General features: G+C 34.2%; 1 protein-coding gene across 5 annotated transcripts in view; it reads right to left on the bottom strand.

Annotated features, from left to right (window-relative positions):
• The window catches only part of LOC143143304 (QRFP-like peptide receptor), a 112315-nt gene that overhangs the window by 77702 nt on the left and 21385 nt on the right, over positions 1 to 13228 (bottom strand). For all 5 annotated transcript variants that reach the window (XM_076304408.1, XM_076304406.1, XM_076304407.1 and 2 more), the window contains exons 2-3: positions 10898 to 11288; positions 7575 to 7705 (exon numbers count right to left, since the gene is read on the bottom strand). In XM_076304408.1, the coding sequence (XP_076160523.1) occupies positions 7575 to 7705; positions 10898 to 11030 (264 nt within the window). In that variant the 5' untranslated portion in view covers positions 11031 to 11288. The remainder of the gene's footprint in view (positions 1 to 7574; positions 7706 to 10897; positions 11289 to 13228) is intronic.

Genomic DNA, 13228 nt, shown 5'->3' with positions numbered 1-13228 from the left:
TTCTAAAGTAACATCTTCCTTTTTGTCATTTATATAAGCTTTTTCGCACAATCCATGACTATCATCGTGATGGATTCTTTCCTGTCAGATGCAGCAACGACCCATTCGATCCTATTTATCATACATTCAAAAAACACGGTTCTTTCTCCTACTACTCCTCGCATTACTATAACTCACCTCATGATTCGCTACCTTCTAACGTTTACTCCGAGAATGCATTTCTGCATTCGTTGCTAAACATTATCGACGATGAATCTTTTTTATTCTTATATTCTGCTTTTATATTTTTCTTTTTACTCTTACTGATGTGGTAACATTTAACTGTTACTTTTGTATTTACTTTTAACTTTTTATTCTTACTGATGTAGTGACATGTGACTGTTACTTTTGTATTTACTTTTAACTTTTTATTCTTACTGATGTAGTGACATGTGACTGTTACTTTTGTATTTACTTTTAACTTTTTATTCTTACCGATGTAACAAGAATATATTTTATATTACGTTTCGATCGAAGAAACGTAACTATTGAAGAAAAAAATTAGGTAAATTAAACCTTATCGGAGTAAAAAACAATACTAGTCGTACCAATCGTGGAAAACACTCAAACGTAAAACTATGTAGCATAAAATTCTATATATTAGGTTGTTCGGAAAGTCATTTCGTTTTTTTCTTCTTTTGGTGAAAATGAAACACGATTCTTTTAGAGTGTACAAACATTTTATTAAATTATATATTCTCCATTTTGGAAAACGAAATTACTTTCCGAACAACCCAATAATTTAATAGGAGGAAATAAAATTACAACAACTATCTTTATTATTAAAGGTAGAGAATAAATATCCGTAAACGACGGTTGGAATCCCAGGTGGAATCGTTCAACCTTAATGTTTGATTACTGCTTTCGAAGGAAGAGGAATGAGAACATAGCGACTCTCAAAGGACAAGTAACGATTAAAGGGAGTAGAATATTTCCTGTAAAATTGAAGGCATGCCCCGCGGGATTTCCGTTATAACCGTTAGACGTTTCGCGGAGAAATTTGAACGGAGGAACGTATGTAAATAAGTAAGTACTCCATCCGTTTGAAACACATAAATCAAACAAACAAACTACCCGACTGTTTTTAGCGTTACAACTGGAAAATAAATTAGCTTCCTTTTTTTCATCTTCTTCTTTTCTCTTCTAACAAGACTACGTGGTTCTAAACAACGTTTTATCAGTTTTAAGATCCACGTTCCGTTCAAATTATGTTAAAATCCTATTTCGAACGTACGGTACACGGTTAAAATGAAATTTCATTGCCAAACCTCGATTCCGGGGGGCGTAAACTGTCAACGTTAACGGAAATTTACATTCACAGCGGTCTCTTTTCGCGAAAAATCTTACGCTACTTTAACCTCCGTGTTTCTACCACGTGAAAAAATAATAGAAATTTGTGCGTGAAGATTTTGTTTCCTGGAGCGAAGTAAAACAATTACGCGAGCAAACGTACAACAAGTTCTAATTAGTACCGGCGAGTATTTAAGCAACTCCAACTTGTATTATGTATTTACAGGAAAAAGTTAACAAACTATCTAATTTTTGTGAAACTCAAATTTTACGTTTACTTTGTGAAAGTCGTTTGGTCGTGCAATATGAAAATTTTAGAGCCATCGTACCAAAGTATTTTATATTTTACACTAGGATGACGCATTTTTTTGACTCTATATTAAAAATGTTAAGTAATCTTCCATTTCTGAGTATTTAAATTATTACTATGCCACACTCTACAAGAACGAAAAGAAAACCTTTTCCTAATTTTTACACGCATAATTGATACTAAAGAACGGTTCGAGATTTTTCAAATGCCCAAAATATCATATTTACATACATGTTTACGTTTCTTTGAAAATTCAAAATCCAAGAAACGATTTCTACACACCATGCGTTAATAAACTTCCTCAGCGTCTTACATCACGCTCTTGTTTTGCCATAAACAAAGCAGCAAATACGCGACGAATGTTTTCCGTGACAAGACGAAATAAACGTACTAAACCTAATGACCAGAAGAAAAAATTCAAAGGAACTTTTCAGACGTAGACACGTCACTCTCTTCGAATGACATCATTCGAACTGAAAAGATTGAATTTAACTAATAATAAATTGAATCACGTCCCTTTGAATTGAACGAGCAAGAACGATTACCAAGACACGTCTCGCTATCGGTAGAAACGTCGATTCATCGACGAAGCAACTGCTAGATTGAACCAGTGCAATCAGATGTACATTAATACCGATACGTATCGAGTCCCAAGCATTGCATTCAGGTATCGAACAGGTAACGAAATAAGTTATTAACGGTATTAGATAAGATGTACTTGATAACATTTCTTCTAGTATCGATACCGTAGTTAATACGAATGTCATTGACAGTAAAACTACGTAGCTAGAAATTGTTTACTACTCAATTATGTTTAATTATTTTTCATGAAATATATTCCCATAATTTTTGTTTTGGAACTCAGTCCTCCAATTAAAGCTGTTGACGTTGTTGAGAAAGAATAAAGTCGTCTTGGTGTAATAAAAATAGAAACGTACCGGAGTAATGAATTTTTTAAATATCAAACAATTTTTTTTACGAATCTGTTATAATTCTAATTATTATTATTGTACTTATTACATTTATTTCTTCACGTACAAATTTGATAGATTCCTTATAAACGACTATGGCAAATTCATGGAAATCTAATCTTAAACAGTTTCTTTGTATATTTAAAGTTCAGATAACTTCAGTATTTCTAATAAGTTTAGAATGTACTTGAAGAGGTACCGAATTTGATGCAATTAACGAAGTATCAAATTTTACGTGATTGAACAGGTACCAAACTTGATGTAACTAAAGAGGTATCGAACTTGATGTAATTACTGAATACCGATACGATAGTCGTATATCTCAATTTTCTCCGTTTAATAAGAGAATACGTTACTATTAATTATAATTATTTAGTGTTCAAACTTTGATAAGTTCTAAATGTAACTAAATAGATATCAAACTTGACATAATTTGATATATATAATATATTGATAGTCGTGTGTTTAAAGTCTCAAGTTATTATAAAACGTTTCTTATTGTTCCAAAAACCAGTTTACAGTTATTGTATTATTATATACTGAATAATACACGGTCAAGAACTATTTCTAAAAATTGTCCGATACAAGAGTGTCAAACACAAATATATGATACCGAAACATGTAACTCAATACTATTATTAACTGAACTAAACCGTTGACGTGTACAGGGCAAATGTTGCAAGGACTCGTAGTTTTCGTAGTCATCCCTAGAGCTTCCCTAATCTTATTCCCTCGAGGTAAAGAAAAACGTTACTCCTTTATCTCGTACGGGAAGAGGCGGAAAAAATTAGTGAGTTGCGCAAAGTACGGTTAATGGTCGACTATAATTCAACGAAAAATTTTCTCGACCCGATCTGAACCGTTTGCAGGAGGCGAAGCTCGAAGCAATTCGTTATAAGTGGGGAAATCAAGGAGGGCCAACTTATTTGGCTTCCATGGATAACAGGGAAGCTCTTGAAACTCTAAGATTATTAAAAATTATAAGAGATACGAGAGATACGAAAGATTTCGAATCGAGAATTTTCTAGAACGAGGGAAAACGATTCCGTGCTAGTGGATACTCTCAATTTGAAATAATCTTCAAATACGATGATTAATCGAAAAGATACGTTCAATCTACTTTGTTAACGTCTTTGTTGCATCGTATCGAAACTACATATTACGTGAAACGCGGAAATTGGGGGTGATTCCTTAGACTGAAATAAATAAATAATAAAGAAATAAATTTTTTTCCACGAAATTTTTTTCTCTTCGAGAAAACGGAATTTAAAGATCCATCGGACACGAGTACACTTGGATAACTCTCGACTTAATGGATCTCGTTATAAAGCAGTGTTCCACAACACAAAAGGCGCGACTCCTAAGGGGGATGTTTTACAATTCAAGGAGGTCGTAAAAAGAAAAGTTTCTAACATAAAAAAATGTGGATAACTTAAGCTAACATAAACGTTTCGTTCTTGCTAATAAATCGACCAATTTGAATTTAAGAAATTTAAGGAATATATTTTTCTTGTATCGTTTTAAATACACCATAACCGGAAAAATTCTCTTTATTCTGTCTCCAAAGAACCTGCAAACAATACTGTTTCTAAATTATTCTTCATTTTTTAATATTCCAAATGAATATAGAAACAATTAACACCGAACAATACTTCGTTCTCCGTTTACTGTACTTTTTAAGAGTTCGAATAAAAATTCATGGAATTAAGTCGATCGGTCGAAAACAAGAAAATAAGAAATAACTATACTGTTAGTGCAGCCAATCATACGGGATAAAAGGTGGTGAAATCGGAGGTGTGTTATGTCTAAACCGTTAAGGTGTAATTTAATCTGAAGGAAAACAAGAAAGTCGTAACGAGTAACGTGTAATTGGCCCTCAAAGGCTCTAAAACAGATCCGAAAATCGTGCGTGTGCATGGAGGGCCGATTCTTGGATATGTAATTTTAGAACTTGGCACGATTCGATTTTATTTTCATGCGGAGCAGCACCCAGAGCGTCGCGACGCTGTCTTTAAGAAAGGGTCGGCACGTTATCGCGACGAGACAATGTGTCTCGATTTCTCTGCACCGATACAGTATCGTGAAATTGTACGGTCATCTGTTGCATTTCGTAAACATCGCCGAACTGTTACTGCGAGATCACCCGTGCTAGTGAATATCGGATACGAAGATGCGCAAAACGTATTGCCAGGGTAAACGGTGCCAAAAATTGGTAAATAACTTCCAAGATTTCCAAGAGAGTTGGGAGAATCGATGCACAAGTTGAAAATAAAATCTCTAGAGTCACGACTAAATAATCTAAATGTCGAGTGGCGAGTTCAAAAATATAATATAAATTCCCGATTATATTATAAAATTGTGGCAAACTTTTCTCAGAAGTGTAACAACGTAACTGTTGATTGAATGATGTTAAAGATGGTAAACAATTGATAATAAAAGCAAGGTAAGAGTCACTTATTTTCAATACTTCGATACCAATACGATCCTCCGGAAAAATATAATAGTTCGTTTGTTGTGCAATTTTTTCCGTATATTCTTCTCGTGTTGACTATTCTCACTTTTTTCTATAATCTTTTTATCTCCAAGTATTACGGTTTCTGCGCACCGAGAAAATGACATTGAAACGAAAAATATTGCCAAACGGTTTTCTTTGGATCGATATAAAATTGTCCATGTTTTTCGAACCTCTTCAGAGATTTAATTTAGATTATATAATGACACGAATCGTTGAAAGAATACGTATCGAAAAAACCCAACTAATTATTCGTTTCCCGAATAATTTTATCAACGAATACATAACCGAGCGAAAAAACATTTGTTTTATTAATACGAAACGCTTATCTCTTACTATAGATACGAGCAAACAATAATTTTTCACCGTAAAATTTTATCAACGAATAAATAACCGAGCAAAAAAGTATTTGTTTTATTGTTACGAAACGTTTATCTTGCTCTCACTATGCCCACACGATCATTTTTCATTCGAGCGATTTTATCAACGAATAAATAACCGAGCACCAAAATATTGGTTTTATTATTGACAACGCTATTATCTTGCTATTACTACCAACAATCGTTTACCATCCGTGACACTATTCTCAGAATTTCATTCACCTTTCGAAAGGCTTGCGAACTGATAAAACGCGACAATGTTCCTGACTCGCGTCTTATCTCGATAAACAAAACATACCGTCAAAAACAATCGATCACCAGTAACTTAACTAATCAGCCCGCATCCCGTATTTCTGTGTAAGAAGAACGACCAATTGAATTCGCTAAATTATGAAGATGAACGCTCGATGAAAAATCAAAGCTCCGCGATAAATCACGAGATTTATGCGAACGAGAAAAGCAATTTTCCTGATGAATTATTAAACGTTGGCAGCGAGCTAACAAACCGCCGATTATTATTTCACGAGATTCTCGGTGAGCACGCCGTAGTGACATAAATCTGGAGCTATGTGTTCCTGGTATTCAAAGGGATTTGTTGTTACAAATACGAATGAAATTTCAAGCCCTGCACGCACCAGGGATTCAATATTCTCCGATCATGCACGATCAAAACTATCGTCTCGTTGGAAAATTATGACACTGTTCGAATAATATTGGATTTCCCCTCTATATTGTCCGGTTACACCGATGAAATTAATCTTTCGAGAGATGGAATTATGAATTATGCAGAAAGATGTAAAAATCGACTGATGAGATTCCTGGAAGAGAGATTCAAATCCGATTTGCTGGATTACCAGCGATGGTTTCAGCCAATCGTTTTATTCAAGGCCAGTAGCCAATTCTTACTCCTAGAATCTCGTATAAAAAATAACCGTCGCTTTTAATAATAAATTACTAGGTATTATACATAATAATTAATATAGAACGCGTACAATAAGTAAAAAATCGAGATGAAAACTAGTAGAAGAAATTTAATAAAATCTTGTATAGTCGCAACAAGCCATTTATTATTGTAAAAGTGTTCGTTCTAGATTTTGCGGTTATCTTCAAACATCCATGTGGGAATAATTTAAAGCGAGAAAGATAATAGTATGCTGCAATTCAATTATTTTCATAACTAGAATTATCGAGTATTTACTAATGGCGGTTCTATATATTTCAGCAGAAACCTATACTCTGTCATTTTGCAAAAAAATTAGGATTCAAAAGGAACAGACTGAATACCTCTCTTGTAAGTGTGATCACTCGGTGTCCATAGCGCTAAGATTAATAGATTCTAAAATTTGAAGAAAATTAATATAGCTTGAAGTTTCGAACAGTCGATTAAAGATATTCGATCGATCCATCTTACTGATAACAATAACTATGACGACACCTGTTTTATATTTCGATGCTTGGGTATCGATATTAAGGAATATCACTGGATCGACCCCATCACTATTACATGTAAAATATCTACCTCTTCTATTAGTATAACAACACTGAAAAGTGCACAGCGCTGCAGTATAATATTGTGAGAAAACACTACATAAAATCCATACGGATATAAAATTTACTGTTGTCTAAAAGGACTCTTTATCTAAAAACACAACAACGCTGGAAAATCTTCAGCGTTGTAACATTTCTCTTGAATACTTTTTGCTACCGTGTTTATACCCCCGATGGTTAAAAAAGCAATTTATACCGCCTGCTAAATTTGTCTCTGTACCTGCTAGAAGAAGTATACAGCAATTGTACGCTTCCATCCAAACAACTGAGAGAGTCTTTGGAAACTTTCAGAATGAAAGGACTTACAAAAAATGTAAAGTTATTGTCAGCTTGTCGACTGTTTCGAAACGAACCATTTAAATTGAAGCAAATTTAATTCGATCCACTAACCGTTGAAATAATTCAAGTGTGCTAGGTAAATATCAAGGAGGTTATACTCGCGTGTAAATAAAAATTAAATAAGAACGGTGTTCTTTGATTAAAAATTAAGATCAGATATTTTGTACATTTTGTGAAAAACTCACCTTCACGGGAATGCAGAAGATTATGAGCAAAAGATCGGCCGTTGCTAAACCACCCAAAAAAACGTTAGTCGGTGTCGCTGGTAAAGGTCTCAATCTCGGGCACAGTGTAGAAGCGATGATGACGACATTTCCTGAAAAGAAAATTCGCTTTTACCATTTCTCATTAAAACTTGATAATTAACATCTTCCCACTGTGTGACTCCTGCGCCGAAACTATTTGCAAAGACGTTGATTATCACATCTACCGAACGAGTACAATATCGAATTAAAGTATGATGAATGAACTCCATTATACGCGGTCTGGATAATTTTACTATCGCTTCTTCGTGAACGTCTGGAATGAATATCTTAACGACTGGAATTTTCTATTTTCAAGTAGAAACGATTCAATCTGTGCGAAAGAAATCTTAATTCGTCACAGTTTGTCAATTAACCCGTTAAGTGCAAAATTATTTTCATTCGAAATTCGTGTTTGTTATTTCTAAAAATTGTACGATATTCGAATACATATTTAATAGAAATAGTCTATTTGAAACGAATTCAAACGAACGAGAATCTTCGATTCGTGTTGCAAATATTGAAACTAACTGTTAAAAGAAGAGTTTTCGAGAACTTTAAAAAGAAGAGTTTTCGAGAAAGTGTTAAGAATAAATTTTACGCGAAGTACTACAATATATACTGTTTGTCAAAGTTTGTGGATCAACTATTCGAATATAATTGGAAATAACCGAAATTTCCAACTTTGTAGAGTATACTACCGTTTAGTAATAATATTAACGGCAAACTTTATGCTCGTAACATAAAGTTAGATTGCGTCCGGTGGTTTGTATGCTTCGCGGGAATCTCTGTTTCGAAAGATAATTTGCATCAGCTGCCTTCTGGGATACATAATTTGACGAACGGCCGTGAACGTGATTGATAACGTGATTTAATATATGTTACAGCACCGATAAAGAAAACACCTGGTAACAACTTGAACGAAATTCTTACTCGATGAAACGAAACAGATTTAACAGACGTGCGTAATTCTGTTCGAATTAAAAGTGAATAGAACGACAGCACGGTACAATTGAATGTTTGTGCAATATCCGTTAATGTGCAATTTAATGGATAACTATACGAACGACAATGACAGAATTCAGGAAGTCAGTGATAAAACTAATTATCGCGGCGGTGGTTTTTAAATAAAAATTTTTCCAGCATAGCGATACAGCCCAATACGCAGTGAAGCACGATACGAGAAAATCCATCTCAATAACAACGCAAATGTTTGAAAACCTCTTGTCATTAAGCCGAGATACTTATTCGCGAATAAGAGACGCCTAATGCATCGAGAGCTTTTTATGCTGATAATTTTCAAACGGAAAATTCAAATACCGCTTAATTGCTCGAGCTTGACCGAGCGAGAAAAAAATAAAAACTACGTAAAAAAAAAAAAAAATAAGAAACATAAATCGCTTGTTTGGAATTTTTATTTTATACGCAGTTTCGCAGTTTCTGCGATAAATTTTGTTTCATTAAGCTCCAACGTTCCCAATTGCAAAATTACATTTCCAAGTTTTAATTCCAGAATTTTCAATTTTGCACACGTGATTACATTTTTTCTCGATTATCTCGCGAGGTGGACTTAAATACATTAAAACATCGTTGAAGGAAATATTTAAAAACGATGCGCGCAAATAAACGACAATTAGAAAATTTATATCGGTGCGTTGCATCAAAACGCGATAATATGACAACAAATGCAACACGTGAATTGCATAAATCGTCGACGAAACGATCGCTCGAAATATAACGAAGTGGAATAAAAGCTGTTCCACGTATTAGTGACAAATTATATTACAGTAAAGAAATTACAAAAAGGAACGAAAAATAATTAATTGATATGCTAGTACCATAGAAAGGGTATGAGATTTGAAATCGTATAATTGATCGAAAGAAAGAAAATTATGTCATGTTCGTATTCCCAAGAATATTCTTAATATCATAGTGTGCCTTACCTCGGTACTCATAAGATAATAAATCTAGAAGCGTCACACGTAATTCATTTCAAATCACTCACGTAGAATATCCACCAAGTATCTTCTTCCCCCTTTTGATAAAACTTTTCTGGTTTGTAGAGCAGCTGACAATAAAGTATACGTATTTTTTTAATTGTGATAACACCAGTCTAAGGAGTAAAAATACCCTTCAAAGCCTTCTGATACTATCTTCAAAGCTGTTAGACATACTATGAAGCCTTTCAAACAAACTCTGGACAGTTTTTGAACGAAAGCAACATGGTGTAAAAATTGATAAAGAAATAATAATATAAAAATACGAAATCATTTGCAAACACTGTCCGAACATGTTACACACCTAAGTCTACCTACCATCCATTGTCTAAAATAAGTTTCTACAATTACTCATTTCTTGTTTTTAATTGTCAATATGTGTACACTATCGACACAAAATTAAAGACACTATTATAAAAGTAGTTTGTCTTCTTAAAAATGTTGGGAATGAAGTTGGTAAAGGTAATGTGTACGTGTTATTTCCTGCCGAAAACTAAAAAGAATTTGTTTAAAAAGCTTCCTTATACACTTTATAGTTTCCAAGATGGTACCAGAGGACGAAACTTTTGAGAGTAGTTTCACCCCTTAGACTTGAGTTACCGCAGCTAGAAAGGTACGTATGCCATATTTTTGACCGTCGTACAAGAATGCAAAGTTTCATAAAAATTGAGGAGAGGGGGGCCCTCGAAGAATATTCCACTCACTGCTCCATCTAAAGAAACAGTATTCAGACCGCTCATAAAAATTCACACATTCGCACAACCGACCATTTTCCATTCGTGTAAATTCATAATTCGAACGTACTATTCGGTAATACAAATTTTTGAAAATGACGAGATACCCATTCTCGAAACGTATAAATTGCAAAATAAAAACTATATCATATATAAATAATATACTCTTGTACAATTCGATTATTTCTACGTTTCCAAGTAGAACCATAATTTGCACACCGAAGAGGATCCGAAATAAAATATTCGTTTAAAATAATCTACGCTCTTTCAAGCTGTACGTATTTACTACCTGTGCTATTTCTATTGAATATATCACTGAAAACCACACATACGCTTTTCGTTCAGACAGTGAAAAAAAAATAATCTACCCTCGTTTGTACGTATTTACTGCCTACGTTATTTGTATTAAATATATCATTGAAAACCATGCGTATCTTCTCGTTCGCAAACCGGGCAAAAATGTTTCGTATGAAAAATACACGCAGAGGAGAGCAAACGAACATCGCGGTCGCAGATTTGCACGCTAGGTACTCACCGATTAATCCAAGGAAAAACGTGAGGGAGTAAACGACGAGGACAGGACCCAGTTCCGCCCAGTCGAAGTGGTTGAACGACTCGTTGAGATCGTAGTCGAGAAAATCGTCCGTCGCATTAGTCCCGTTCGGCATGACTGCGATTAACTTCTTGGCGACGACACTTTAGAAGCTGCGACCACTTGTCGAGTGTTCACGCGGACGTTTTCCATCATGCACTTTTACTCACTTCGCGTAACTGCACCCGCAATTTGCGAGCCACCACCGAGTCCCTCGATGATCTTCCGAGCTAACAGCGACGAAAAATGTTCCACCGCTCATCGATCGTCGATTTTGCATTTTCTTGCTCGCATGCTTTCTCGCGCAGCTTTCTCACGTCGTCGTCTTGTTAATCTTTGGATGAAAAAAAAGAAAAGTATGCCATTAAGCGCAAGCCGAGCGAAGGGAAAAAATCGATGGAACGAAAATAAGAGACCGCGAAAGTTGATAACTAGATTTTCGGTTCTGTATTGAATTATTGGGACACGATTATATTCATCGAGGTACATTTAACGATCACAGAATTAGAAATGAACAACATTTTATTCCAAAATCGACACATAGAGATTTTTCCGTAACGTTTTGTCGATTGGACGATTGTCACGGATAAAAAGTTGGAGAACTTTTATTCGTTGTTCGAAACTTTTATCTAGATAAAAAGTTTGCCCGTCTTTGCAAGTACTAGCAAACTCGAACAATAATAAGTGTCGTTAAGAGTACGGAGAAATACTTATCTAAAGTAATACTGTTATTGTATTTTGTAGTATTTTTTTTTTGTTAAATAGATAGGGAACGATTTAAATATAAATGTGTTCGTCGATGAATAGAAAGTATAGTTGAAATACCTGGATATAATTTTCAGGTAAAAGATTATGCAAACATTATGATAATTTACTTTTAAACAAAGGAAACATTAAGTCGACTGATTTTAGATTTAAAAAATTGACGATTAGGCTGTTTTAATTATCAATAATATCGTAAAATAGTACGAAAGCAATATTGCGTCAATAAAGTTAATAATAAACAGGCAAACCTTAAATAATTTTAGCTGAATACATAGGAATAAGAATATTGTAGTAAATTCGCAACTGCAAAATGTTTCCAACTATTTCGAAAAAGATTTGAATCCCAAGACAATTTTAATTGCAAATCGTACAAACATCCAACAAATTCTAAGTTAATTAACCATCACTTCGGAGACTAATAAAGAATCAAACGTAACTCGCGATACTTATCAAAACTTTTAAGTCAAAAGAATTTTCTAACCGGAGAATAATAGACTCAATTTGTTGGATGAGGGTAAGAGATAGTGGATTGAAATATTTTAAATAAACTCCGCTGGCCTATTCTCAGCCTCGGAATGGAACTCGTTTCCCTTTCTTCCACTTTTAGGCTGAGATAAGACCATACTCTAGGGAAACTCAATAGCACCTACATTCAGCCACCATGATTCATCTACAAGGTGACTCATTTTAAACTATAAATGTTCGTATATAAATCCGGATATGTTGCCGAACGTACGTTGAACAGAAGAAAATGATTTTCTGTAGAAAATAATGTAGTCATTTTTGAGATTTTACGATCGTATCTATATTTTTAAATGAAACTATTTTAAATAAGATTCTACTCGAATTCTTCGTATAAAAGTATTAAAATAAGATCATCGAGAAGTTAACCTACTAACTTCGTTACTTTATGTCGAAATACGTTAGAATAAAATATGAAATTTGTCGCGAAATATTCATTTTTCGCTCATCTTACTTCGGTACTTCTATATCCAGAACATCTAATAGAAGAATCAATTTATGTGAAACATATGGTCTCGTTTAAAAAAAAGAAACGCGCGACCTTTAAATCACTGCAACGACTCCATCCGAAACGGAATTATGTCGACCATAAGTTGTCTCCCGGAACTCTTTCGTTCACCCTGTATATAATTCCACTTTACCTACCAAGAGCCTATTTATAGGGTTTTTAATTCCAACGCCTACCGCCCGTAGCCTAACCATGTTTTTGGGTCGTAAATTTATAATACTTAATTTCAGGCAACGAACAAACCTCTTAACACGTCCACAAAGCACCCCTTCCGAGTTTCGTGTAAAAGTTATAGTGTATTTCGTGAATAATAGACCGCCAAGTAAAATACCGGTAACAACTTAATTACACGAAAGAACGTCCAATGACACTTCGAGATGTTATTTTTACCGAAATAGAAAATTATAAATAAAACGTATCGTTCGTTAGAAGAGCACAATCGTACACCGAGACACTTTTGATGTTCACTTCAGCAATGT

Source organism: Ptiloglossa arizonensis, chromosome 2 (genome assembly GCF_051014685.1).
Source record: "Ptiloglossa arizonensis isolate GNS036 chromosome 2, iyPtiAriz1_principal, whole genome shotgun sequence".
In the NCBI taxonomy this organism is placed as follows: Eukaryota; Metazoa; Arthropoda; class Insecta; order Hymenoptera; family Colletidae; genus Ptiloglossa; species Ptiloglossa arizonensis.
This window is presented reverse-complemented; position numbering and strand designations above follow the sequence as displayed.